This window comes from Ranitomeya imitator, chromosome 2 (assembly GCF_032444005.1).
Source record: "Ranitomeya imitator isolate aRanImi1 chromosome 2, aRanImi1.pri, whole genome shotgun sequence".
Classification (NCBI taxonomy): domain Eukaryota; kingdom Metazoa; phylum Chordata; class Amphibia; order Anura; family Dendrobatidae; genus Ranitomeya; species Ranitomeya imitator.
Window position 1 is genome coordinate 391,983,956 of NC_091283.1, and position 25,172 is coordinate 392,009,127.

Sequence of the window (25,172 nt, forward strand, 5' to 3'; positions counted from 1 at the left end):
GGTCAAGTGTTGCGCCAGCCAATTACAGCCATGTCAATACTTGGCATGTCTGTGATGGCTCTGGAAGTGCCCGACAAACTATATTCGGCACAATTTCAGATTTCGGCATCTTCCCGTACGAACCCTGAACTTTACAAGATGTACGAACCCTGAACTTTTACATCTTTTTTTGTATTACTTTTACATATAGACCACACTGATGTCAGTTTGTCTGTATGATATTGCTGATCTCTCTATATTTATTCCGTTATTATTGCTATCTTTCATTGTATACCGTGAGATGGGATAGTCAAGGAATCAGAGGTCAGATGCCAGGAAGGTACTTCATAAATAGAAAGAAGAGGAAAAGATATAGTCAGTAAAGTTCTGAGGTCAGAATACCAGGATGATAGCAGATCAGAGCAAAAGGGGTTAAACAGATGGATAGTCAGAACGAGGTCCAAGGTCAGGCAACAAAATATTTACAAGCAGAACACAAGACACAGAGAGACAAACCACACAGAAGCTGAACGTAAGTCTGACAGAGGTCTGGGAGAAACAGCTCCGTTAAATAGCCTGGCAATCACCTGGGATAATGAAAGTTGAGCATGTAACCCTGTGCACATGTTACCGCAGGGTCAGTTACATCGGCAGCGCTGTGTGTGCACTTCTATATTGTTGTGTTTATCATTTTTTTAAGTCATTAGTATCAATATTTCTGCCCTGACACACATCCAATGTAGGATTTCTTTTTAGATTACTTCTGAGTTTTTGGTGCCGGGTTGGAGTTATTATGTGGTAAATCTCTGTATTTGACTATAATCGGACTGTGCATTATTCCAAGAGCAGGACGGGCCATGACTGGATGTAGTGATCATGTGACAGAACAGCTCTGGAGATTTCATACATGGGATCTTTATGATGTTCCATCGTCATCTTCAACCCCATTCAGGTCCCTACAATATCGGATCCTCTCAGTGGAGATCTTCTATATAAGAGAATTCTCCTGAGTGACCCTACAATGATAGAAAGGGACAAGATGATGGAGAAGATATTACACCTCACCCTAGAGATCCTCTTCCAGCTTTCTGGAGAGGTGAGAGATTCTTATGACGTCACATTACATCATTCTTATCTATGGGAATAACAGATGGACAGAACTGGAGAGGTGAGGACTCTGGAAATGTCTGTAATGAGGTTTATTCATGTGTCTCTCCATAACCAGGATTACACAGTAGTGAAGAAGACCTCTGGTGAGTGCTGTCAGGCCCCTGTGTCTGAGGGATGGGGAACTCCCCTGAGCCCAATCTCGATGCCTCCACCTCACCGCCTGATATATGAGGACATCAATGACCCGAAGATCCTAGAACTTACCTACCAAATGATTGAGCTGCTGACTGGAGAGGTGACACTGTTGGGAATGCTGGGACATTATACAGTAACGCTATGGATGGACCAGGGATGACGATATCATTGTATGTGTCAGGTTCCTATAAGGTGTCAGGATGTCACCGTCTATTTCTCCATGGAGGAGTGGGAGTATTTAGAAGGACACAAAGATCTGTACAATGACGTCATGATGGAGGCTTCCCAGCCCCTCATATCACCAGGTAATAGACAGGACTAAATACACATGGCCTACAATTATCTGTATATAAAGAATTAATTCAGTCTCTGTATGTGTTTCTTTCAGTTCTATCCAGTAAGAGGACAACACCAGAGAGATGTCCCCGTCCTCTTCTTCCCAAGGACTGTAAACAAGAAGATCCCAATGTTCCTCAGGATCATCAGGTAGCTGGAAAGAAGGTGTTATGAGATCTTCCCTATGAGTTGTGGATGGATGTGACAGTTTTATGTTCAGTCTTGTTTTATCCACCAGTATAAGGGAAGAGTCGGATGTGTAACTCGAAAAGGGATTGCATCACAATACTCGAACTGGCTGGCAGCTCTCTCGTCCCGAGCATGACAGCATGTATTTCTACGCAACTGTTACGCTTGGACCGCACACGTAATATCGTGCCTCAAGTACCAACAATGAGCAATAGCACAACCTCACTCTACAGAGCTCTATATAGGAAGCATGCATTACAACTACAGTCTATTGTGTATACAGTAAACCACCTAGAAACATCTCCCAAGACTCATCCCAGCTGCAGGGCTGACCCTCTGTAACCCTTACCTGCCCAGCTGCAGGGCTGACCCTCTGTAACCCTTACCTGCCCAGCTGCAGGGCTGACCCTCTGTAACCCTTACCTGCCCAGCTGCAGGGTTGACCCTCTGTAACTGTTCCCTGCCCAGCTGCAGGTCTGACCCTCTGTAACTCTCCCCTGCCCAGTTGCCTACAGTCCATAACTATCACATAAAAGTGACTACAATAAACAATGGCATTAACCATATAGTTACAGTACTATTCATCAATGTCCTATAGGAAAGGTATATTTGTGATGCTGCAGGATATGTAATGTCATACATCAATTCACTTCAGGAGGTGCCAGGATCTTCCATTCCTTTTACACCAGGAATATAACAGTGAGTTTTCCTTGCTTTCCCGCCTTCACAGTCCTCAGATCTTAAACCTGTAAAGCATCTCTGGGACGAGGTAGAATTGGTTATTCAGAGCATCTCAGCACCTTTTAATTTAACCAAAATATACTGGCCTAATAGAGGCACTTCCAATTCAAACAAAACCTACAACAAAAAACGGAAGCAATGCCAAAGTAGAAAATTAAAACATAAGTTTATTACATATAAACATACAATACAAAAAATAATAATAATAAATAATAATAAGGGGAACAACACAAAGAGAACCACAGAAACCACAGAGTATTGCACTCAAAATGTTAAAAATACATAAATAGTAAAAATTACGTATTTAATCCACTCCAACAATCACAATATTCTATTCCAAGGTAAGGGAATTTTTTATTTTAATTATTGTTAAATAATTCATCAATAAGAAAGTAATACATAATATATACCCAAACCAAGGAACAGAGTATAAAGCTGCACTACAGTATGACCCAATAACTGCACAAAAATACGCACAAAATGAATATATAATTAGCTAGTCCTTAATAGACAACAAGTAAAAATTATTGCGCAAAAAGGCTAATAATAATAAAGTGCCAAGTGACAAAGGAAAATGTTTCCATATAAGAAATAATAAATGCACTTCAAATATATATCCATGATAACGAAATAGTAATAAAAAAAATGCCCCATATGTAAGCAGCTAAATAGTTAATGCATAAGTCCTAATGAAAACTACATTATGTAGTACTACTTCTCCCCTACGAAGAAGCTATACGCGAAACGAGCGTCGGGTTCCTCGGGTTCTGAGCCACACAGCCAGGTTATGTATTGCCTCTACCTTTTATCTCTCCTGTATAGTTAGCACTTTGCACTTATGCACTAATCAGTCAGCTGGTTGCTCTGGCTAATATTTAGAGCAAATCCCCTTTATATACATGAAAACTCTTTATTACTTGGCACTTTATTAATTGCCTTTTTGCACAACTCTACGTTCCCATTATGGATTAATTGAGTGGCTACATAATGTAGTTTTCATTAGGACTCCCTATATAGTAGTAGAGCTCTATTGTCTATTAGCACGTTGCACTTATGCATTAACTATTTAGCTGCTTACATATGGGGCATTTTTTTGATTACTATTTCGTTATCATGGATATATATTTGAAGTGCATTTATTATTTCTTATATGGAAACATTTTCCTTTGTCACTTGGCACTTTATTATTATTAGCCTTTTTGCGCAATAATTTTTACTTGTTGTCTATTAAGGACTAGCTAATTATATATTCATTTTGTGCGTATTTTTGTGCAGTTATTGGGTCATACTGTAGTGCAGCTTTATACTCTGTTCCTTGGTTTGGGTATATATTATGTATTACTTTCTTATTGATGAATTATTTAACAATAATTAAAATAAAAAATTCCCTTACCTTGGAATAGAATATTGTGATTGTTGGAGTGGATTAAATACGTAATTTTTACTATTTATGTATTTTTAACATTTTGAGTGCAATACTCTGTGGTTTCTGTGGCTCTCTTTGTGTTGTTCCCCTTATTATTATTTATTATTATTATTTTTTGTATTGTATGTTTATATGTAATAAACTTATGTTTTAATTTTCTACTTTGGCATTGCTTCCGTTTTTTGTTGTAGGTTTTGTCAGCACCTTTTAATTTGCGGAAAGTACAAGAACCCATCCTGCCTGCATTGGCCAGTATTCCTGGGAACAATCTCAGCACCTTGTGCAATCTATGATGTGATAAATATATGAGGTTCTGAAGGGCAGATAAGATCCTACGTGTTACTAGATGGGTGTCTCTAGTAATGTGGCCATTCAGTGTATGTTTTATATCTGGTAGAGATGACAGGATAAAAATGATCATAGACATTAGATGTTGTCTGGATCTTCCCAAATGTCTTTATCTGTCAGTGACTTTTACAATCTTTGTTTCAGGGTGAAGATCTGCCCCATATTAATACTACAGAGACATATGTGAGGGGTGAAGAGTGGTGTAAAGAGGAGATTACTACAGATAACCGCACAGGTGAATAGTGACCACTAAATGCCGGGAAGTCACAGGTTCTAATCAGTCACTGGCTTGTTGGGAGTTTTTTCAGAAGCGTTCACATAAATCTTTTGATGTGGATAAAGGGGCTGATTCATTACAAGGTTACCAGGGACTATTTTTTTTATTTTTTTTACAATGTGCTAAGAACTATCACTCATGTAGTTTCTTCCTACCTGCCTTTTGTGCCTGCTGCTGATTTCTACTGAAACAGACTGGTCACAGACCGCTCTTACTGGTGATTCAGATTCTCTTCCACTCTGTTCTGTTGATGGGGGTGATTGCTGATGTTATGCTGATTGATAATTAAACTGCGGGAAGCTGACTGTCAATCACTATGATATCGGAAGTCATCCGCTGTCAACAGAGCAACCCGGAAGATGAAAAGCTGCTCGCTGACGTGGAGCAGCTGAATCACCGACAGGGGTGGTCGGTGACCACTCTGACCTAGCGTCAAGTACAACAGTCAGGTAATTGTTTCTGTTAGCAAGTACCTGCTTATTAAGTTTCTAAGCCCATAGTAAAAAAAAAAAAAAGTAAGTCCTGGACAATCTCCTCACGATTGGCACCGTGCACCCCAGTCTTTGATGAAGGAGGGTGTTGGTGTAAGTAATAATGAATTGATTCAGACATACACACAGTACTTCTTCTCAGTGGTGTGCGCCTCTGTGCGTCTTGCTAGAAAAGTAAAGAACGGATTGGAGCAACATTTCTGAAGGGTGTAAGTTATGCCCCTAGTAATGAATTTGGCAGGCACCAGCAAGCTCTGTTCATACTTCACCCACTTTGGAGAACCTCCCTTAGACTGGTGTGAAAATGCCACAAAGTAAGACAAAAAAAAGACTTCTCAGTGTTTGTTTGTTTTTTAAAAAGCATTTTCTACAAATGTTTCTCCCCTGCATCCAGAACACGTTTCTGAGCTGCTGCAGAGGAGATAGCTCTTTACTCACAGTCTTGTCTATCACAGGTCACTGTGCACAATGGATGTCTCTAAGCATATTATGAAGCATCTTAGTGTCGGTGATCTCAGATGTGTAAGACAGAAACATTACCAGCCACAGGCTTCACTGCTATGTACAAGAGAATTTTCTCAGCCTAAAAACCTCAATAACATTCTTCTTTACATGTACTGGTACATATGTACTGGTCTTATAATGCCAATGCATTATAAGATAAAATAAAGACAAAAAAACAATTATAATAAACATGACATAATTTGTATAATCATAACAAACGGTACAATTAAGCAAACACATTTTTATGGTGATCGCTAAATGTTGTGGCTAATAATGACTGAAATTTTTCATTTATGTCAGTTTGGATAACTATAAAATGAGAACATCATTGTACAACTTCGTTTTGTAAAACCGTACACGTATACAAATCCAGAAGGGCCCCAATGTTCCTTTTGTATTTTCTACTAAGATCTGTCTGTTATCTCAGTGCTGTTTGTTCTTCACTGAGCAGTTGATATGAGAAGTGTTACGTTTCTACTCACTTGGTTGTGAGTTGGCACAGGTATTGGTTTAAGTCCTGGCTGGTTTATTAAGAATATTGATCAGCAAACTTGTTCAGAAAAAAATCACCTATGTCAAATTCGGCATGAGTATAGCAGCATTCGGATTTGTGTTCTGTTTCCCAAGCATTTTTCCTCAAAGTCTTCAAAATTTGGTTAAAAGATTAGTAAATAATCATGTTCATTTGGGATAAAACTGTGTTGCAGTGAGGAATCAGGAGGCCCCATTTGCTCTTAAAATCGTTAGGCCACTGACAACATCAGTTACTGGTTAGCCTACTCGAGGGTCAGAAAGACCATGTGCTCCAGTGGATGGCAAGCGCTGCATCAAGTGGCCTCTCCTCTTCTTCCTCCATCTTAAACATCACACACAGTACAATCCTCAGAGGTGGCACCCAAATTACCCTGGTTTCCCCCCACATCACAAATTTCCAAACGCCTAACTGACTGTGGTGAACCACAGATGGACCATTTTGCAAAGCTGTTCACACATTCTTTTCCATGGGCATCAGAGATCTCCTCCAAAGATTCACAGAATCCAGAGAAGGAAAGCATCAGCACCGATGTTGGATCCGGGAATAGATGAAGTAGAGCACAAACAGAATCCAGTCTCAGAAAGGAGAGTGGGTTTTAGATTTGGGAGCGCAGAATTTTCTGAATTTCTTTTGAGGGGCATGGAGCCATTCTGCTTTTCCAGAGCTTTTGAATTACCAGAAGCGTGAAAGACACCTATATTTCCTTAACAGATGATGGACCTGAGTGGGGACTTGCTTTTTTTGTGGATTGAACCTTTTGTTGGGAACATTTTACATAGCATTTTAGATTATATTTTTCCTGAGCTTTATGGTAAGCATTTACTTTGGGGTTTCTATCTAAATCTCTGAGTGACTTGATTCAGATGAAACCCCAGAGGGATTCATTTACTGTAATGAGGCAGCAGACTTACTGTGGACTCCATCTGACCTCCGTTCAGCATTGTCCTTCTTTTCAGAAGTGCAGAAAGGGACACTGCCGGATCATAGACCAGACAGAGTCCACAGTGTCTCCATCTGCCTCATTAGAGGGAATCTTCCGCCAGAGGTTTCGTCTAAATCAGGTATTTCAGAAATTTACATGGAAATCCCAGTGTAAGTGTAGAGTGCAGGATAAATGTGAGTTGAGTGGTACCTGGATCCAGAGACATGTGTTAATGTGAAACGGCTTTCCTCCATAAGGATACCTGCTTCCTCACATCCATGTTTTAAATGTATTTGAATAATTAGAATTTTATATCAGAAAGAGTGCCACCGCTTCCTTCTTAATGCCAATTTGTAATGACGCTTTCCCTGGGTGGAGTACCTTTCGACCACGGTGTCAACTAGCTGCAAGCAGTTTCAACAGATTTCCCTAAGGCACCAGTCTTTTTGTTGTTTGCATAAATGTGCTCCATGCCTTCAGCAGGTGAAGAATTGGTTTTATTTATTCTTTCCGCTGTTCCTCGTGCAGTATAAATGATTAGGCGACTTTATTTGTCTGGTCTATGCGATTACAGCAATACCAGATTTATATTGTTTTTTTATGTTTGTTTGCTGTCTCACACTAAAAGACGCTCTTAATTGCAAAAACTAGATTTTGTATCACCATATCTTGAGAGCTATAATTTTTTCATATTTCTGCCGACAGAGTCATGTGATGGGTTGATTTTTGCCAGACAAGTTAACTTTTTTATTGGTATCCTTTTTGGGCACGTGACGTTTTTTGATCCCTTCTATTTAAATTTTTCAAAGGCAGAATGAACAAAAATCATCAATTCGAGAACTGTGTTTTTTTCTTTTTATGTAATTCCATGTGTGGTTAAATTGATAAGGCAGCTTTGTTCTTCAGGTCAGTGCGATTACATCAATACCACATTTATATAATTTTTTTAATGTTTTGGCGCTTTTACACAAATTTTTATTTTTTTTTAAATCAAATATTTATTTTATTTCTTTTTCCACTGATGGAGCTGTATGGCTGTTTTTTTTTTTTTGCGGGACAAGACGACGTTTTTAGGGATAACATTTTTATTTACAGTCGTCTGTTTAATCGAGTTTTATTTAACTTTTTGTTCAGTGGTATGATGAAAAAATATAGTTTTGTTCCAGCTTTTATATATCTTTTTTCGGTGCTCACTGTAAGGGTTAACTAGCGTGACAGTTTTATGGGCCGGGTCACTCAGGACATGGAGACACTAAACGTGTACTTTTAATTTTTTGTTTTTGCATATACAAAAACTAATTCATATATATATATATATATACAGTGGGGCAAAAAAGTATTTAGTCATTCAGCAATAGTGCAAGTTCCACCACTTAAAAAGATGAGAGGCGTCTGTAATTTACATCATAGGTAGACCTCAACTATGGGAGACAAACTGAGAAAAAAAAATCCAGAAAATCACATTGTCTGTTTTTTTAACATTTTATTTGCATATTATGGTGGAAAATAAGTATTTGGTCAGAAACAAACAATCAAGATTTCTGTCTCTCACAGACCTGTAACTTCTTCTTTAAGAGTCTCCTCTTTCCTCCACTCATTACCTGTAGTAATGGCACCTGTTTAAACTTGTTATCAGTATAAAAAGATACCTGTGCACACCCTCAAACAGTCTGACTCCAAACTCCACTATGGTGAAGAACAAAGAGCTGTCAAAGGACACCAGAAACAAAATTGTAGCCCTGCACCAGGCTGGGAAGACTGAATCTGCAATAGCCAACCAGCTTGGAGTGAAGAAATCAACAGTGGGAGCAATAATTAGAAAATGGAAGACATACAAGACCACTGATAATCTCCCTCGATCTGGGGCTCCACGGAAAATCCCACTCCGTGGGGTCAGAATGATCACAAGAACGGTGAGCAAAAATCCCAGAACCACGCGGGGGGACCTAGTGAATGAACTGCAGAGAGCTGGGACCAATGTAACAAGGCCTACCATAAGTAACACACTACGCCACCATGGACTCAGATCCTGCAGTGCCAGACGTGTCCCACTGCTTAAGCCAGTACATGTCCGGGCCCGTCTGAAGTTTGCTAGAGAGCATTTGGATGATCCAGAGGAGTTTTGGGAGAATGTCCTATGGTCTGATGAAACCAAACTGGAACTGTTTGGTAGAAACACAACTTGTCGTGTTTGGAGGAAAAAGAATACTGAGTTGCATCCATCAAACACCATACCTACTGTAAAGCATGGTGGTGGAAACATCATGCTTTGGGGCTGTTTCTCTGCAAAGGGGCCAGGACGACTGATCCGGGTACATGAAAGAATGAATGGGGCCATGTATCGTGAGATTTTGAGTGCAAACCTCCTTCCATCAGCAAGGGCATTGAAGATGAAACATGGCTGGGTCTTTCAACATGACAATGATCCAAAGCACACTGCCAGGGCAACGAAGGAGTGGCTTCGTAAGAAGCATTTCAAGGTCCTGGAGTGGCCTAGCCAGTCTCCAGATCTCAACCCTATAGAAAACCTTTGGAGGGAGTTGAAAGTCTGTGTTGCCAAGCGAAAAGCCAAAAACATCACTGCTCTAGAGGAGATCTGCATGGAGGAATGGGCCAACATACCAACAACAGTGTGTGGCAACCTTGTGAAGACTTACAGAAAACATTTGACCTCTGTCATTGCCAACAAAGGATATATTACAAAGTATTGAGATGAAATTTTGTTTCTGACCAAATACTTATTTTCCACCATAATATGCAAATAAAATGTTAAAAAAACAGACAATGTGATTTTCTGGATTTTTTTTTCTCAGTTTGGCTCCCATAGTTGAGGTCTACCTATGATGTAAATTGCAGACGCCTCTCATCTTTTTAAGTGGTGGAACTTGCACTCTTGCTGACTGACTAAATACTTTTTTGCCCCACTGTATGTATGTATATATATATATATATATATATATATATATATATATATATATATATACATATATATATATATATATATATACATATATATATATATATATATATATATATATATATATATATATATATATATATATATGTATAGTGTGTGTGTATATATATATAGAGAGAGAGAGAGAGAGAGAGAGGCAGTGACCCACAAAGTTCAGACACAAGTCTCTGTAATGTGTTACTTCACACTTAAAGGTGCATAGCATTTTATAATAATCATCCTCAAAGTTCAATACACACAGTTGCATCTCGTCTCAGTGTTCATTTCATAGCACTACACATCATATTGCTTTTAGATTGCAGTCCCTAAACAAGCCAGACCTCTCTTTGTCCAGTATCTGTGGGGCAATCGCACGCCATATTACAGTCCCCAAACACAACTTTACATGTTGAAGACACTACACACGCCAGTCCTCCTCTGACTAGTTCCTGTGGCTGTCCTGCACTACAGTGTCACAGTCTCTTTACTTACATAGCCGAACAGAGCCCAGAATATCCTCCGGATAGCAGCTGGGCATCATATCCACCTGTTGCAATCGTTACACATGCCAGTCCTCTTTTGGGAACAGGACATCCACCTCTGGTACACCTCCCTGAACAGGACTGTTCACATCCGACTCTTTTGGACACAGGACATCCACCTCTGGTTCACCTCTGGGCCCAGGACTGGCCACCATGGACGACTTGCATCACTGCGTACGCTGCAGGTGCCAGGCTATTCACCTGCCATAACTGCTGGCTCCGCTGGCCTGTTCTGCTTTACACACAGCCAGCGCTCTTCAGGCTTCTGCTCTGCACAAGAGCTCACACCAGACTGACACTGACATTGCACCTGACACACCCATACCCCTTACTGCAGGGTTTTTAACAAACCCATGGAAGCCACATGGAAAACCCGGACCGGAAATCCGTGACTCCCATGCACACCTATGGACTTCATCTGTCTCCATGCACAACCTGGGGAGACCACACAGCGACCCCTACCTGTGACACGAGTCACTGCTTAACAATACATACTATATATATATATACACTGCTCAAAAAAATAAAGGAAAAACTAAGATTCCACATCCTAGATATCACTGAATGAAAAATTCCAGTTGTAAATCTTTATTCATTACATAGTGGAATGTGTTGAGAACAAATAAACCTAAAAATGATCAATGTACGGTAAATCACAACTAATATCCCATGGAGGTCTGGAGTTGGAATAATGCTCAAAATCAAATTGGAAAATGAAGTTACAGGCTGATCCAACTTCAGTGGAAATGCCTCAAGACAAGGAAATTATGCTCAGTAGTGTGTGTGGCCTCCACTTGCCTGTATGATCTTCCTACAAAACCTGGGCATGCTCCTGATGAGGTGGCGGATGGTCTCCTGAGGGATCTCCTCTCAGACCTGGACTAAACCATCTGCCAACTCCTGGACATTCTGTGGTGCAATGTGACATTGGTGGATGGTGCGCGACATGATGTCCCAGATGTGTTCAATCAGATTCAGGTCTGGAGAACGGGCGGGCTAGTCCATAGCTTCAATGCCTTCATCTTGCAGGAACTGCTGACACACTCCGGCCACATGAGGTCTGGCATTGTCCTGCATTAGGAGGAACCCAGGGCCAACCACACCAGCATATGGTCTCACAAGGGGTCTGAGGATCTCATCTCGATACCTAACGGCAGCTGGGTTACCTTTGGCAATCACATGGAGGGCTGTGCGGCCCTCCAAAGAAATGCCACCCCACCATTACTGACACACTGCCAAACCGGTCATGCTGAAGGATGTGGCAGGCAGCAGATCCCTTTCCACGGCGTCTCCAGACTCTGTCACGTCTGTCACATGTGCTCAGTGTGAACATGCTTTCATCTGTGAAGAGCACAGGGCACCAGTGGCGAATTTTCCAATCCTGGTGTTCTGTGGCAAATGCCAAGTGTCCTGCACGGTGTTGGGCTGTGAGAACAACCCCCATCTGTGGACGTTGGGCACTCAGACCAACCTCATGGAGTCAGTTTCTAACCGTTTGTGCAGACACATGCACATTTGTGGCCTGATGGAGGTCATTTAGCAGGGCCCTGGCAGTGCTCCTCCTGTTCCTCCTTGCATAAAGGCTGAGGTAGCCATCCTGCTGCTGGGTCGTTGCCTCCTATGGCCCCCTCAACGTCTCCTGGTAGTTTCTGGACACTACGCTGACAGACACAGCAAACCTTGACACAGCTCGCATTGATGTGCCATCCTGGATGAGCTGCACTACCTATGAGCCACTTGTGTGGGCTGTAGAGTCCGTCTCATGCTACCACGAGTGTGAAAGCACAACTAGCATTCAAAAGTTACCAAAACATCAGCCAGAAAGCATTGGTAATGAGATGTGGTCTGTGGTCCCCACCTGCAGAACCACTGCTTTATTGAGTGAGTCTTCATAATTGCCGATAATTTCCATCTGCTGTCTATTCCATTTGCACAACAGCATGTGAAATTGATTGTCAAACAGTGTTGCTTCCTAAGTGGACAGTTTGATTTCACAGAAGTTTGATTTAGATTTACTTGGAGTTATATTCTGTTGTTTAAGTGTTCCCTTTATTTTTTTGAGTATATATATATACATAGTATTTTATGACAAGTGATTTTTTATGCACTATGTGGGAAATGCGCTTATCCTGCGCCTTAAAGTGCCAAAATTACATTATAAATACTTTACAAACTATGGACATGCGCAGCAGTCAGAACCTTTCCCAATATGGCGATCTTTTTTCCTTCAGCACCGCATTGCGCGGATGCATACACATTTGGATTTATGGGAAGGTTGTTATGTCATCACAGACATGCGCAATGGACTCCTGAGGATGCCGAGGATCTAGCATGTATTTTTACTGAAGATGTGAGTGTATTTTAGTCCTTTTTGGCTTGCAACACTTAAGTTCTTTGTACACTATATATCACTATACATGTATAAGATATTTTATGAAAGATTTTGTATATTTGCACTTAGCACTTTAATCTATGTAATTCGGTGATTAGGTCTTCACAAATCATGTTTGAAATGTTATTCTAATTAATTCATTAACCCCTTCATGACCGGGGGATTTTTCGTTTTTCCGTGTTCGTTTTTCGCTCCCCTCCTTCCCAGAGCCATAACTTTTTTATTTTTCCGTCAATTTGGCCATGTGAGGGCTTATTTTTTGCAGGACGAGTTGTACTTTTGAACGACATCATTGGTTTTAGCATGTCATGTACTAGAAAACGGGAAAAAAATTCCAAGTGCGGTGAAATTGCAAAAAAAGTGCAATCCCACATTGGTTTTTTGTTTGGCTTTTTTGCTAGGTTCACTAAATGCTAAAAATGACCTGCCATTATGATTCTCCAGGTCAGTACGAGTTCATAGACACCTAACATGTCTAGGTTATTTTTTATCTAAGTGGTGAAAAAAAATTCCAAACTTTGCTAAAAAAAAAAAAAAAAAATTGCGCCATTTTCCGATACTCGTAGCGTCTCCATTTTTCATGATCTGGGGTCGGTTGAGGGCTGATTTTTTGCGTGCCGAGATGATGTTTTTAATGATAGCATTTCGGTGCAGATACGTTCTTTTGATCGCCCGTTATTGCATTGTAATGCAATGTCGCGGCGACCAAAAAAACGTAATTCTGGCGGTTCGAATTTTTTTCCCGCTACGCTGTTTAGCGATCAGGTTAATACTTTTTTTTAATTGATAGATCGGGCGATTCTGAGCGCGGCGATACCAAATATGCGTAGATTTGATATTTTTTTTATTGATTTATTTTGATTGGGGCGAAAGGGGGGTGATTTAAACTTTTATGTTTTTTTTATTTTTTTCACATTTTTTTAAACTTTTTTTCTTAACTTTTGCCATGCTTCAATAGCCTCCATGGGAGGCTAGAAGCTGGCACAGCACGATCGGCTCTGCTACATAGCAGCGATCTGCTGATCGTTGCTATGTAGCAGAAATGCAGGTGTGCTGTGAGCGCCGACCACAGGGTGGCGCTCACAGCCACCGCTCATCAGTAACCATAGAGGTCTCTGGGACCTCTATGGCTACAATATACAAGCATCGCCGACCCCCGATCATGTGACGGGGGTCGGCGATGACGTCATTTCCGGCCGCCCGGCCGGAAGCGGTAGTTAAATGCCGCTGTCTGCGTTTGACAGCAGCATTTAACTAGTTAATAGGTGCGGGCAGATCGCGATTCTGCCCGCACCTATTGCGGGCACATGTCAGCTGTTCAAAACAGCTGACATGTCCCGGCTTTGATGCGGGCTCACCACGGAGCCCTGCATCAAAGCAGGGGAGCCGGCATCGGACGGTATAGTACGTCCGATGCCGGTAAGGGGTTAATGACATGTGCACCCTATATACTGTATGTCTGTAGCACTGCTTGATTCATTGCTTGAGAAAGGATTTGTTTTATCCGAAACGTTGCCATGCCACAGGGCATTGAAGTCCTTTTTTTACATCTTTTTTGCTGTTTCCCTTTTTGTTTACTGCCTGGAAGGCCATTTGGAATGCTGGTCAGGGAAGCAAGCATGCTTGAGAAAGGTCCACATCCTGGACTGAAACGTCGCACAATGGCCAATAAATCATTTTCCTTTTTTCTATTGGAGTGCTGCCTTCATTTTTTGGACTATAGTATGAGGTTTGGTATATACTTGGAAGGATTTTTTTGCACCCTTTGTTTTCTTTTGGTGCTGCTTTTTGTTTTCTTTATACACACACACACACACACACACACACATACACACAGTTGTGCTCAAAAGTTTACATACCCTGACAGAATTTTTGCTTTCTTGGCCTTTTTTCAGAGAATATGAATGATAACACCAAAACTTTTTCTTCACTCATGTTTAGTGGTTGGGTGAAGCCATTTATTGTCAAACTACTGTGTTTTCTCCTTTTAAATCATACTGACAACCCAAAGCATCCAAATGACCCTGATCAAGAGTTCACATACCCCATTTCTTAATATCGTGTATTGCCCCCTCTAACATCAATGACAACTTGAAATCTTTTTTGGTAGTTGTGGATGAGGTTCTTCATTTTCTCAGATGGTAAAGCTGCCCACTCTTCTTAGCAAAAAACCTCCAGTTCCTGTAAATTCCTAGGCTGTCTAGCATGAACTGTGCGCTTGAGATCTCACCAGAGTGGCTCAATGATATTGAGGTCAGGAGACTGATATGGCCACTCCAGAACCTTCAGTTTGTTCTTCTGTAGCTAATGACAGATTGACTTGGACTTATGTTTTGGATCATTGTCATGTTAGAACGTCCAAGTATGTCCCATGCGCAGCTTCCGGGCTGATGAGTGCAAATTTGCCTCCATTATTTGCTGATAATGTGCTGCATCCATATTTCCTTCAACTTTGACCAAGTTTCATGTGCCTTTTGTGTAGCTCATACATCCCCAAAACATCAGCGATCCACCTCCAAGCTTTACAGTAGGAATGGTGTTCCTTTCATCTTAGGCCTTGTTGACCTCTCTCCAAATGTAACGTTTATGGTTGAGACCAAAAAGTTCTACTTTAGACTCATCACTCCAAATTACCTTGTTCCAGAAGTTTTGAGGCTTGTCTCTGTTCTGTGTTTTGCGTATTGAAGGCAAGATACTTTGTGACATTTGGCAGTAATGGCTTGCTTCTGGTGACTCAACTATGCAGCCCATTTTTCTTCAAGTACCTGATTATTGTGCATCTTGAAACAGCCGCACCGCTGGCAGTTGTGGAGGAAATTTTTGTTGGTCTACCTGAGCATGGTTTTGTTTTTATAGAACCCTTGATTTTCCATTTGTTGATCACAGTTTGAACGCTGCTGACTGGCCTTATCAATTCCTTGGATATCTTTTTGGATAATAGAAAAAATTGGAGTCTGGCTCAACAGGACTGGATTTTTCTTTTCTTTTTCTTTTTCAAAAGAAATTATAGTGCATACAAAAGAAAAATTTACATGGTCGACATGACCCAGTCGACGCGTTTCATCTGCACTAGACAGTCTTACTCATAACAACCACCGATACGCCACTCTGAGGTCATGTGATGACCCCAAGGTACCGTAGCCTGTGAGATTCAGCTATAAGCGGACTCTCACAAGTACTGCAGTGTATGAGACCAGTAATCAAAATAAAAATTATACATATAGAAACTTAATTCCAGCTCACCCAGTTGCTCTATGCTCATCCACCTGGGGCTCAGACATCGGCCTCGCCCTGGCCTCACTCATGAGTAAGACTGCCTAGTGCAGTTGAAACGTGTCGACTGGGTGATGTCGACCATGTACATTTTTGTTTTGTATGCACTATAATTTCTTTTGAAAAATAAAAAGAAAAGGAAAATCCAGTCCTGTTGTGCTAGACTCCAATTTTTTCTATTATCCTTGATGTGAGGCCAGGGTGAGGCTGGTGTCTGAGCCCCAGGTGGATGAGCATAGAGCAACTGGGTGAGCTGAAATCAAATTTCTATAATCTTTTTAGATCCCTTTTCTGTTGTATACAGTTCAATTAGCTTTTGCCACAGATCTGTTGACAATTCTTTTGCTTTCCCCATGACTAATCCAGAATAATTACAATCCAGATATGTCAGTGGCTGGATGAAAGTTGCAAGAGTCTGTCTGGATCCCAGAATCTCACTCAGCTTTCATGCACACACATTGATTACTAGCAAACAGGTCACAAGTGAGGATATTACCTTTAGTAGCCATTCAAACCCATTTGTATCAACTTCTGTGCATGTTATCAGGCCAAAATCGATCAGGTTCATTTGTATGTTTTGAGTTGCCATTATGATTTAAGAAAGAGAAAGTAGTTTGACAATAAATGGCTTCACCCAACCACTAACCATGAGTGTACATATATACATATACATATATATCCCAGGAATTAGTTTTTGTATATACAAAAACAAAAAATAAAAGTACACGTCTATTATCTCCTTGTCCTGAAGGAACCGACCCACAAAACTGTCACGCCTATCCACCAACATTTTTTGGCCAAATTTTCTGCTAAGCATCTCATGTGTTTTTTCATAGTTTTGACAAGCCATTATGCTATTCACATTTCATGTATCACACATTAATATGCTTTAGTACATTTGAGTGCAACCATTTATCTATTTGCTATGTAAGTTGTTTTTGGTTATGCACCAGTTCAGACTAGTTCTCTGTTCAGTCAGTTTACCATTACTTGCTATGTACTATTTTTTTCCGACTTGAACACCCCGCCCTTCACCATGCTGTGATTTTAATTACATCCAAACACATTTTGGTTCCAACCTTCCTATAAATACAGGCTTTACCATGACATTAGCCAGAGGTAAGTGTTCACACTAAGCAGTCAGGTCAGGAACCCATCCGATTCATGAGATTACCTTGACGTTGGTGGATGGGCTCACATTTTTTGGCCAAATTTTGTGCTAAGCATCTCATGTGTTTTTTCATAGATTTCACAAGCCATTATGCTATTCACATTTCATGTATCAGACATTCATTTGCTTTAGTACAATTGAGTGCAATCATTTATCTATTTGTTACATAACTAGTACCCATAATTTTCAGGGTTTTTTTTGCCGTCATGACTCGGATGCCGTCATGATGATCCCGGTCATGGCGGCAACTATCAGGACCTAACAATGACATTGCGGGGCGCCGATTGGAGGGGAGAGGGAGCTCCATCCCTCTCCCTGCCTTTTAAATGCTGTGATTGATATTTAGGGAGATAAACAGTTGGAAGCGATGCAGGCATCGTTCCTGTCAATGAAAGCCGGGTGTCAGCTATGATGTTAATTGAACACGCAGCTCCTGTACATACCTAATACGTCATAGGTCAGGAAGGGGGTTAAGATTGTAACAACTCTGCTGGCATCACGTCATGGCCTCACATCTCTCACACAATCTTACCCACTGCTCCAGGCCATGATGTGGTTTCTGTTTCATGCCAGCTTCATGTTCTGTGTCTCTGCTCTGTGCATGCTTCATGGCTATGTGTATAGGGGGCCGGCGCCTGAACTCTCTGGTTCTTATAGGAATCAGGTGCATCTGTCTAATCAGTTCCTGACCAATTACCAAGAGGCCTCCTGTATATAGTACAGCTCCACCCTGTGGTCTGGGCCTGTGCAATGTGTTAGCTCAGTTAGTGTTTAGCTGCTGAGTTTGCCTGGCCTTGCTCTGAGTTACTCCCTCTCTGGAGGCTTTTCTCTGTGCTATTGCCTTGATCTTGTAGTCCGCCCTCCAGGAGGCAGAATATCCTGGTCCCTGTGTCTTTGTCCCTGTGTCTTGTTCCATTGCCTTGTCTGTACTTTGTCTTTTCTCGGTCTCCTTGTCTGTGGCTTCCTTCCCTGCTTTGTCTTTCCTTGTGTTCTCAGTCTGCTTACACTCCGCACTCTTGCGGCTCTGCACTCAGACCTTGCTTCGCACTCTCTGGCTTTGCTCTGTGGCTCTGCTCTTTGCGGTTCTATCTGGCTCCGCTCTTTGCGGTTCTATCTGGCTCCGCCTCCTGTGTTTCTGCTCTTGGCTCCACCTCCAGCGTCTCCGCTCTTGGCGTTACCTCCAGCGTCTCCGCTTTTGGTTCCTCCTCCAGCGTCTCCGCTCTTGGCTCCGCCTCCAGCATCTCCGCTCTTGGCTCCGCCTCCAGCGTCTCCGCTCTTGGCTCCGCCTCCAGCGTCTCCGCTCTTGGCTCCGCCTCCAGCGTCTCCGCTCTTTTCTCCGCCTCCGGCGTCTCCGCTCTTGGCTCCGCCTCTGGCGTCTCCGCTGTTGGCTCCGCCTCCGGCGTCTCCGCTCTTGGCTCCGCCTCCGGCGTCTCCGCCCTTGGCTCTGCCTTCTCCTTCTCTTAGTTCCACCTTCTACTCGTACTCAGCCTCCTGCGTTTCTGTTCTTGGTTCTAGCTCTTGTGCTTTCGCTCTGCATCCGCTCTTGCGGTCTTTCTCTACTTGTTACTTAGTCCTCCTGTCTGAACAGGTTCCAACCTGTTTCACATACCTGCCTGCAGACCGGTCCCTACCGGTTCTTCCTATGTTCCAGCCGTACCCACCGGCCTACCAGAGAGCCAGCCGTGTCCGCCTGCCCGCCAGTGTCTCTGTTGTACCCGTCTGCCTGCCTGTGTCCCCACCGTGCCCGCCTGTCAGCCAGAGTGCCAGCCGTGCCCGCTCCGTTCCTTAGTGGGATCAGCAGCCACAGCCAGACATCACCCTGGAGTGGCACCTGGTAGCTTCCTATTGCACAAGTCTGACCTCACCATCAGAGGCTCCAGCGAACACCTAGGAAGCTACTTAGTTACGCCCGTTCCAGGGAAGTTTGGTCTGTGGTCCAGTGGGGCCACACCCCCGTATGCCCGCGCCAACCAGTCTGGGCGCGTGCGTGACAAAGATATTATTAGTAGTATAACGTAAAACCAACTTACATTGTATATAAATAGATTTATCGAAGGGCAACACTAAAAGGCTAACAAAAAAACTTTTATTAAGTTTAATTTAAACCCACAACAAAGCTGAAAGTGCAATTTGCAAAACTATATAGCTATATACAGATAATTACCTACGGATAATAGCACCAGAAGGTGGCTTAGTATAATATATAAGACCTAGCCCTATATCCTTCTGTTGCTTACAGTAGTATTGTTAATTATACCTACTATGTGTATTGAATGTCACCATAGTCTGACCACAAGAATCTATGTCAGACAAAGAGTGGGAGACAATTATTAGTCCAACAATACAATGCCTCATCAATTAAAAAGTGGTATAAATAATTAAGCAGGATACCCAAACAATTGCTATAAGTACTACCTAAAAAATATGTCCTAGCGTACCAGTGTCCACAGTAAATGTGCTTGAACAAGTAATCAATCCTACTCAGCCAATGTGAAAGAAGTGGTGCACTGGGTCTAGAGGAGGACTGACCTCCATAGTGTTAAGTAACTGACCTGCTAGATAGTACAAATCTAGATCTCTCTTTATCTACTTCTAGTGCAAAAATCAGGTGTAATTTTAGGTCAATTTTATGCAGTAATATGAAAAAGTTTCACAAACTTTCAAGCACCAGTGTAAGGCTAAGTGATTTGCACAAGAACGAGAGACGGACAACTACTATGTTTGCAGAGGACACTGCTGCACATAGGAAACTTTCAGATCCCCCAGTTACCCAAATACAGCCAATGTTTCTGTCGGCCTACATGACATATATAAAAATATGAAGGACTTGTTCTCCTTTATTGTATCCACTGTTTAGTTACATTAATAAAAAGATATACAAAACCTTAATTTTTTTCTCTAAAGCCATGACTTGTGTACATGATCAATCTCCTCCACTGTGCTTTACTCTGTGCTACAGTGCTTGTACCTGTCAGGGAGTGTATGAGAAGGAATCTCCTAATAAAGCTGATTACAGATGCCTTTTATGAGTCTCTTCTGAATGTGTAACTGGAACAGATTCATGACAGACACAGAGAATCATGACCTGAAAAGTGGCTATAATAGAGTAGAGAACATTTGTAAGGACATAACCTGGTGGACTAACACTGTGATCTCAATCCTTCTTTGTGGTCTATTGTCTAGTTTGCACAGACATGTTATAAAGTATATAATAGTATTATAATTCCAATGCAATGTTTCTGAAAAATAATAAAATAATTTTTATTCTTGGCAGGTGACTTTCCCAGGAGCACTAAGGGACGTCTCATATTCTCTGATTTGTCAGCAGATAATTTTCATATGACTCCTGATACTTATGAAGAACATGTCATTATACCAGATACACCTCAAGATGTTATCAGAAAAAATCTGTCACCTGATCCTTTTCAACTGGTCATTGTTTCTGCTTCATCAAAGACAAATATGCAAAACAAAAGTCACGGAAGGGCTCTTGATCATGAAACAGCTTACACAGGGGAGAAACCATTTTCATGTTCAGAATGTGGGAAAGGTTTTACAAAGAAATCACATCTCGATAGACATCTGCTAACACACACAGGGGAGAAGACATTTTCATGTTCAGAATGTGGAAAATGTTTTACACACAGATCATGTCTTGTAAAACATCACATGGTACACACAGGGGAGAAACCATTTCCATGTTCAGAATGTGGGAAAAGTTTTACAAATAAATCACATCTTGATAGACATCTGCTAATACACACAGGGGAGAAGCCATTTTCATGTTCAAAATGTGGAAAATGTTTTACAGAGAAATCAAGTCTTGTTATACATCAGAGAATTCACACAGGGGAGAAGCCATTTTCATGTTCAGAATGTGGGAAATGTTTTACAGAGAAAACATGTTTTATTAGACATCAGAGAACTCACACAGGGGAGAAGCCATTTTCATGTTCAGAATGTAGGAAATGTTTTAATCGGAAAACAAATTTTGTTGCACATCTGAAAACTCACACAGGAGATAAGCCATTTCCATGTTCAGAATGTGGCAAACAATTTAGTAATAAATCCACACTTTCAAAACATCAGAGAATTCACACAGGGGTGCAGCTATTTTCATGTTCAGAATGTGACAAATGTTTTAATCTGAAAGCCAGTCTTGTTGCACATCTGAAAACTCACACAGGGGAGAAGCCATTTTCATGTTCAGAATGTGGCAAACGATATAGTGAGAAATCCACACTTTCTAAACATCACAGAATTCACACAGGGGAGAAACCATTTTCTTGTTTAGAATGTGGGAAATGTTTTACACAAAATTCAAATTTTATGATGCATCAGAGAATACACACAGGGGAGAAACCATTTTCATGTTCAGAATGTAGGAAATGTTTTACCGAGAAATCGAGTCTGGTTGTACATCAAAGAATTCACACAGGGGAGAAACCATTTTCATGTTCAGAATGTGGGAAATGTTTTACAGAGAAATCAAGTCTGCTTGTACATCAGAAAATTCACACAGGGCAGAAACCATTTTCATGTTCAGAATGTGGGCAATATTTCAGTACTAAATCAAAACTTGCTAAACATCAGAGAATTCACACAGGGGAGAAGCCATTTTCATGTTCAGAATGTGGGAAATGTTTTACAATGAAATCTGGTCTTGTTAGACATCACAAAATACACACAGGTGAGAAGCCATTTTTATGTTCAGAATGTGGAAAATGTTTTAATCAGAAAACAAATCTTGTTACACATCTAAAAACTCACACAGGAAGGTAGCCATTTTTTTTAACTAAAAGGTTTTTTTTTATTTTGTAACAGCATAATATAACAATAAACAGAATATAAAAGTCTGGAAGAGGAAGAACAGAAAAGTTGATGGCTATCTTAAGAACATTGACTCTGCCAAACAAGGAAAATTCTCTCCAATTCCGGGAGTTAAGATCCAACTTCAACCAGGAGAAAGACATTTGAATGTTGAGAGAGAATAGCCTTTAGATCGGGGAGGGGGGAGGGAAATCAATGCACAGATAGTTGATATTGCTCCTTGGGGGCCATTTAAATTGGAAGTTGGACATCAGAGTGTTCACTTACTGGTGATGTAGAAAGACATTTAAGGCTTCAGATTCGTCAATATTTATCTTGAATTGTGACCATTTCTCGAAACGCATCAGTTTAATCAGAGAGGGGCCAGATATGTGGACTGGTAATATGCAGTTGTGTGAAAAAGTGCTTGCTCCCTTCCTGATTTCTTATTTTATATGTATGTCACACTTAAATGTTTCAAATCACCAAACAAATTTAAATGCTAGATAAATATAACACAAGTAAACACAAAATACAGTATTTAAATGAAGGTGTTTGTTTTTAAGGGAAAAAGAAATCCAAACCTACAGGGTTCTGTGTGAAAAAGTGTTTGCCCCCTGAAGCGAAATATGTATAGGTATATATGTGTGACTAGCAGTAATTTAACATCTGTCCTGAGACTGCAGGTCTCACAGGGGTCACAGCATATGTTTTCCTGAGAAAGCAGTCTACTGTCTCCAATCTCGCCGGGGGGCCGTGCTAAGAACCAAGAAGGAGAAGCGTTTCACACCTTCTGTCTCTTTTGAAGAGAGATGTCAATTATAGCCTGACACTATCTGTGAGAAACTTACACAGAGAATTTAAGAGGAAATAATATATTCATTGGTGGACTGTTCACGGTCCCATCACAAAAGAGCAATTATAAATATTAACCTGATAGGTAGGTCTAGAAATTTGACCTCCAGGGTGACTCTATAAATTAGGCCTGTATACATACAGTCGTGTTCACAGATTGATGGGCAGCCAAGCTGATGTGTTCCTGTCCATATTCGCCCCCCTCGGAGCAGAAAGCAAACTACAAAGTTAGATATTTCTGTAAGTTTTCTCGTTTATTTTTATAACTTTTGCATATCTGTATGTCTTTTTATTACCATATTTTTATACATTTTTATTGTAAGCACTGTACCTTTTATATTAAAGCATCAAACTTTAACAAGATAAACCTTGCATGTTCTAAAGAATCCATAGCCTTAAAGTATGTGAGCTTTATGATTGGCAGACAGTAGTAGTAATATTTCTGGGATTCATCGCCCGTGTGTTCGGTTAGTGGTGGGTGTGTGGCCTGGGTCGTGTGTGATTTATGCTCCTATTAAGGCATAGGACAGAGGTTGAATGCTGGACTGAGAGAGGGGAAATAGATTAACCCTTGCAGGCGCAACTGTTATGAACTGGTGATTCAGAACCACAATGGACCTAGTGGTTAAGAGCACACAAAGTGACCTGATAGTTACTAATAACATAGGACGAGCTCTGAGACGTGGGAACTCTGCTGACCGCAATCTCTAATCCTATCATACCACACTAGAGGTAGCCGTGGAGCGCTCCTGACCAGACCTAGGCGCCTCGGGCACAGCCTGAGAAACTAGCTAGCCCTGAAGATAGAAAAATAAGCCTACCTTTCCGCAGAGAAATTCCCCAAAGGAAAAGGCAGCCCCCCACATATAATGACTGTGAGTAAAGATGAAAATACAAACACAGAGATGAAATAGATTTTAGCAAAGTGAGGCCCGACTTACTGAATAGACTGAGGATAGGAAAGATAGCTTTGCGGTCAGCACAAAAACCTACAAACAACCACGCAGAGGGCGCAAAAAGACCCTCCGCACCGACTAACGGTACGGAGGTGCTCCCTCTGCGTCTCAGAGCTTCCAGCAAGCAAGAAAAACCAATATAGCAAGCTGGACAGAAAAAATAGCAAACAAAAGTAACACCAGCAAAACTTAGCTTATGCAGGGCAGACAGGCCACAAGAACGATCCAGGAGAGAGCAAGACCAATACTGGAACATTGACTGGAGGCAAGGAACAAAGAACTAGGGGGAGTTAAATAGAGCAGCACCTAACGACTTAACCTCGTCACCTGAGGAAGGAAACTCAGAAGCCGCAGCCCCACTCACATCCACCAGAGGAAGCTCATAGACAGAACCAGCCGAAGTACCACTCATGACCACAGGAGGGAGCTTGACCACAGAATTCACAACAGTACCCCCCCTTGAGGAGGGGTCACCGAACCCTCACCAGAGCCCCCAGGCCGACCAGGATGAGCCAAACGAAAGGCACAAACTAGATCGGCAGCATGGACATCAGAGGCAAAGACCCAGGAATTATCTTCCTGACCATAACCCTTCCACTTAACCAGGTACTGGAGTTTCCGTCTCGAAATACGAGAATCCAAAATCTTCTCCACTATATACTCCAACTCCCCCTCAACCAAAACCGGGGCAGGAGGATCAACGGATGGAACCACAGCTGCCACGTATCTCCGCAACAATGACCTATGGAATACATTATGGATGGAAAAAGAAGCTGGAAGGGTCAAACAAAAAGACACAGGATTAAGAACCTCAGAAATCCTATATGGACCAATGAAACGAGGCTTAAACTTAGGAGAGGAAACTTTCATAGGAATATAACGAGATGACAACCAAACCAAATCCCCAACACGAAGTCGGGGACCCACACAGCGCCTGCGGTTAGCGAAACGTTGAGCCTTCTCCTGGGACAATGTCAAATTGTCCACTACATGAGTCCAAATCTGCTGCAACCTATCCACCACAGTATCCACACCAGGACAGTCTGAAGACTCAACCTGCCCTGAAGAGAAACGAGGATGGAAACCAGAATTGCAGAAAAACGGCGAAACCAAAGTAGCCGAGCTGGCCCGATTATTAAGGGCGAACTCAGCCAAAGGCAAAAAG

General features: G+C 41.6%; 1 protein-coding gene across 3 annotated transcripts in view; it reads left to right on the forward strand.

Annotated features, from left to right (window-relative positions):
• LOC138667007 (zinc finger protein 84-like) overlaps positions 1 to 23,418 on the forward strand; it is a 57,646-nt gene extending 34,228 nt beyond the window's left edge. The window contains exons 2-7 of one of the 3 annotated variants that reach the window (XM_069755229.1): positions 932 to 1,075; positions 1,205 to 1,384; positions 1,466 to 1,589; positions 1,673 to 1,770; positions 4,469 to 4,559; positions 20,662 to 23,418. In XM_069755229.1, the coding sequence (XP_069611330.1) occupies positions 1,001 to 1,075; positions 1,205 to 1,384; positions 1,466 to 1,589; positions 1,673 to 1,770; positions 4,469 to 4,559; positions 20,662 to 22,169 (2,076 nt within the window). In that variant the 5' untranslated portion in view covers positions 932 to 1,000 and the 3' untranslated portion in view covers positions 22,170 to 23,418. Of the gene's footprint in view, positions 1 to 931; positions 1,076 to 1,204; positions 1,385 to 1,465; positions 1,590 to 1,672; positions 1,771 to 4,468; positions 4,560 to 20,661 lie in introns of those variants that run through there. The other 2 variants (XM_069755230.1, XM_069755231.1) reach the window with 2 other exon arrangements.
• The last annotated feature ends 1,754 nt before the right edge of the window (positions 23,419 to 25,172 follow it).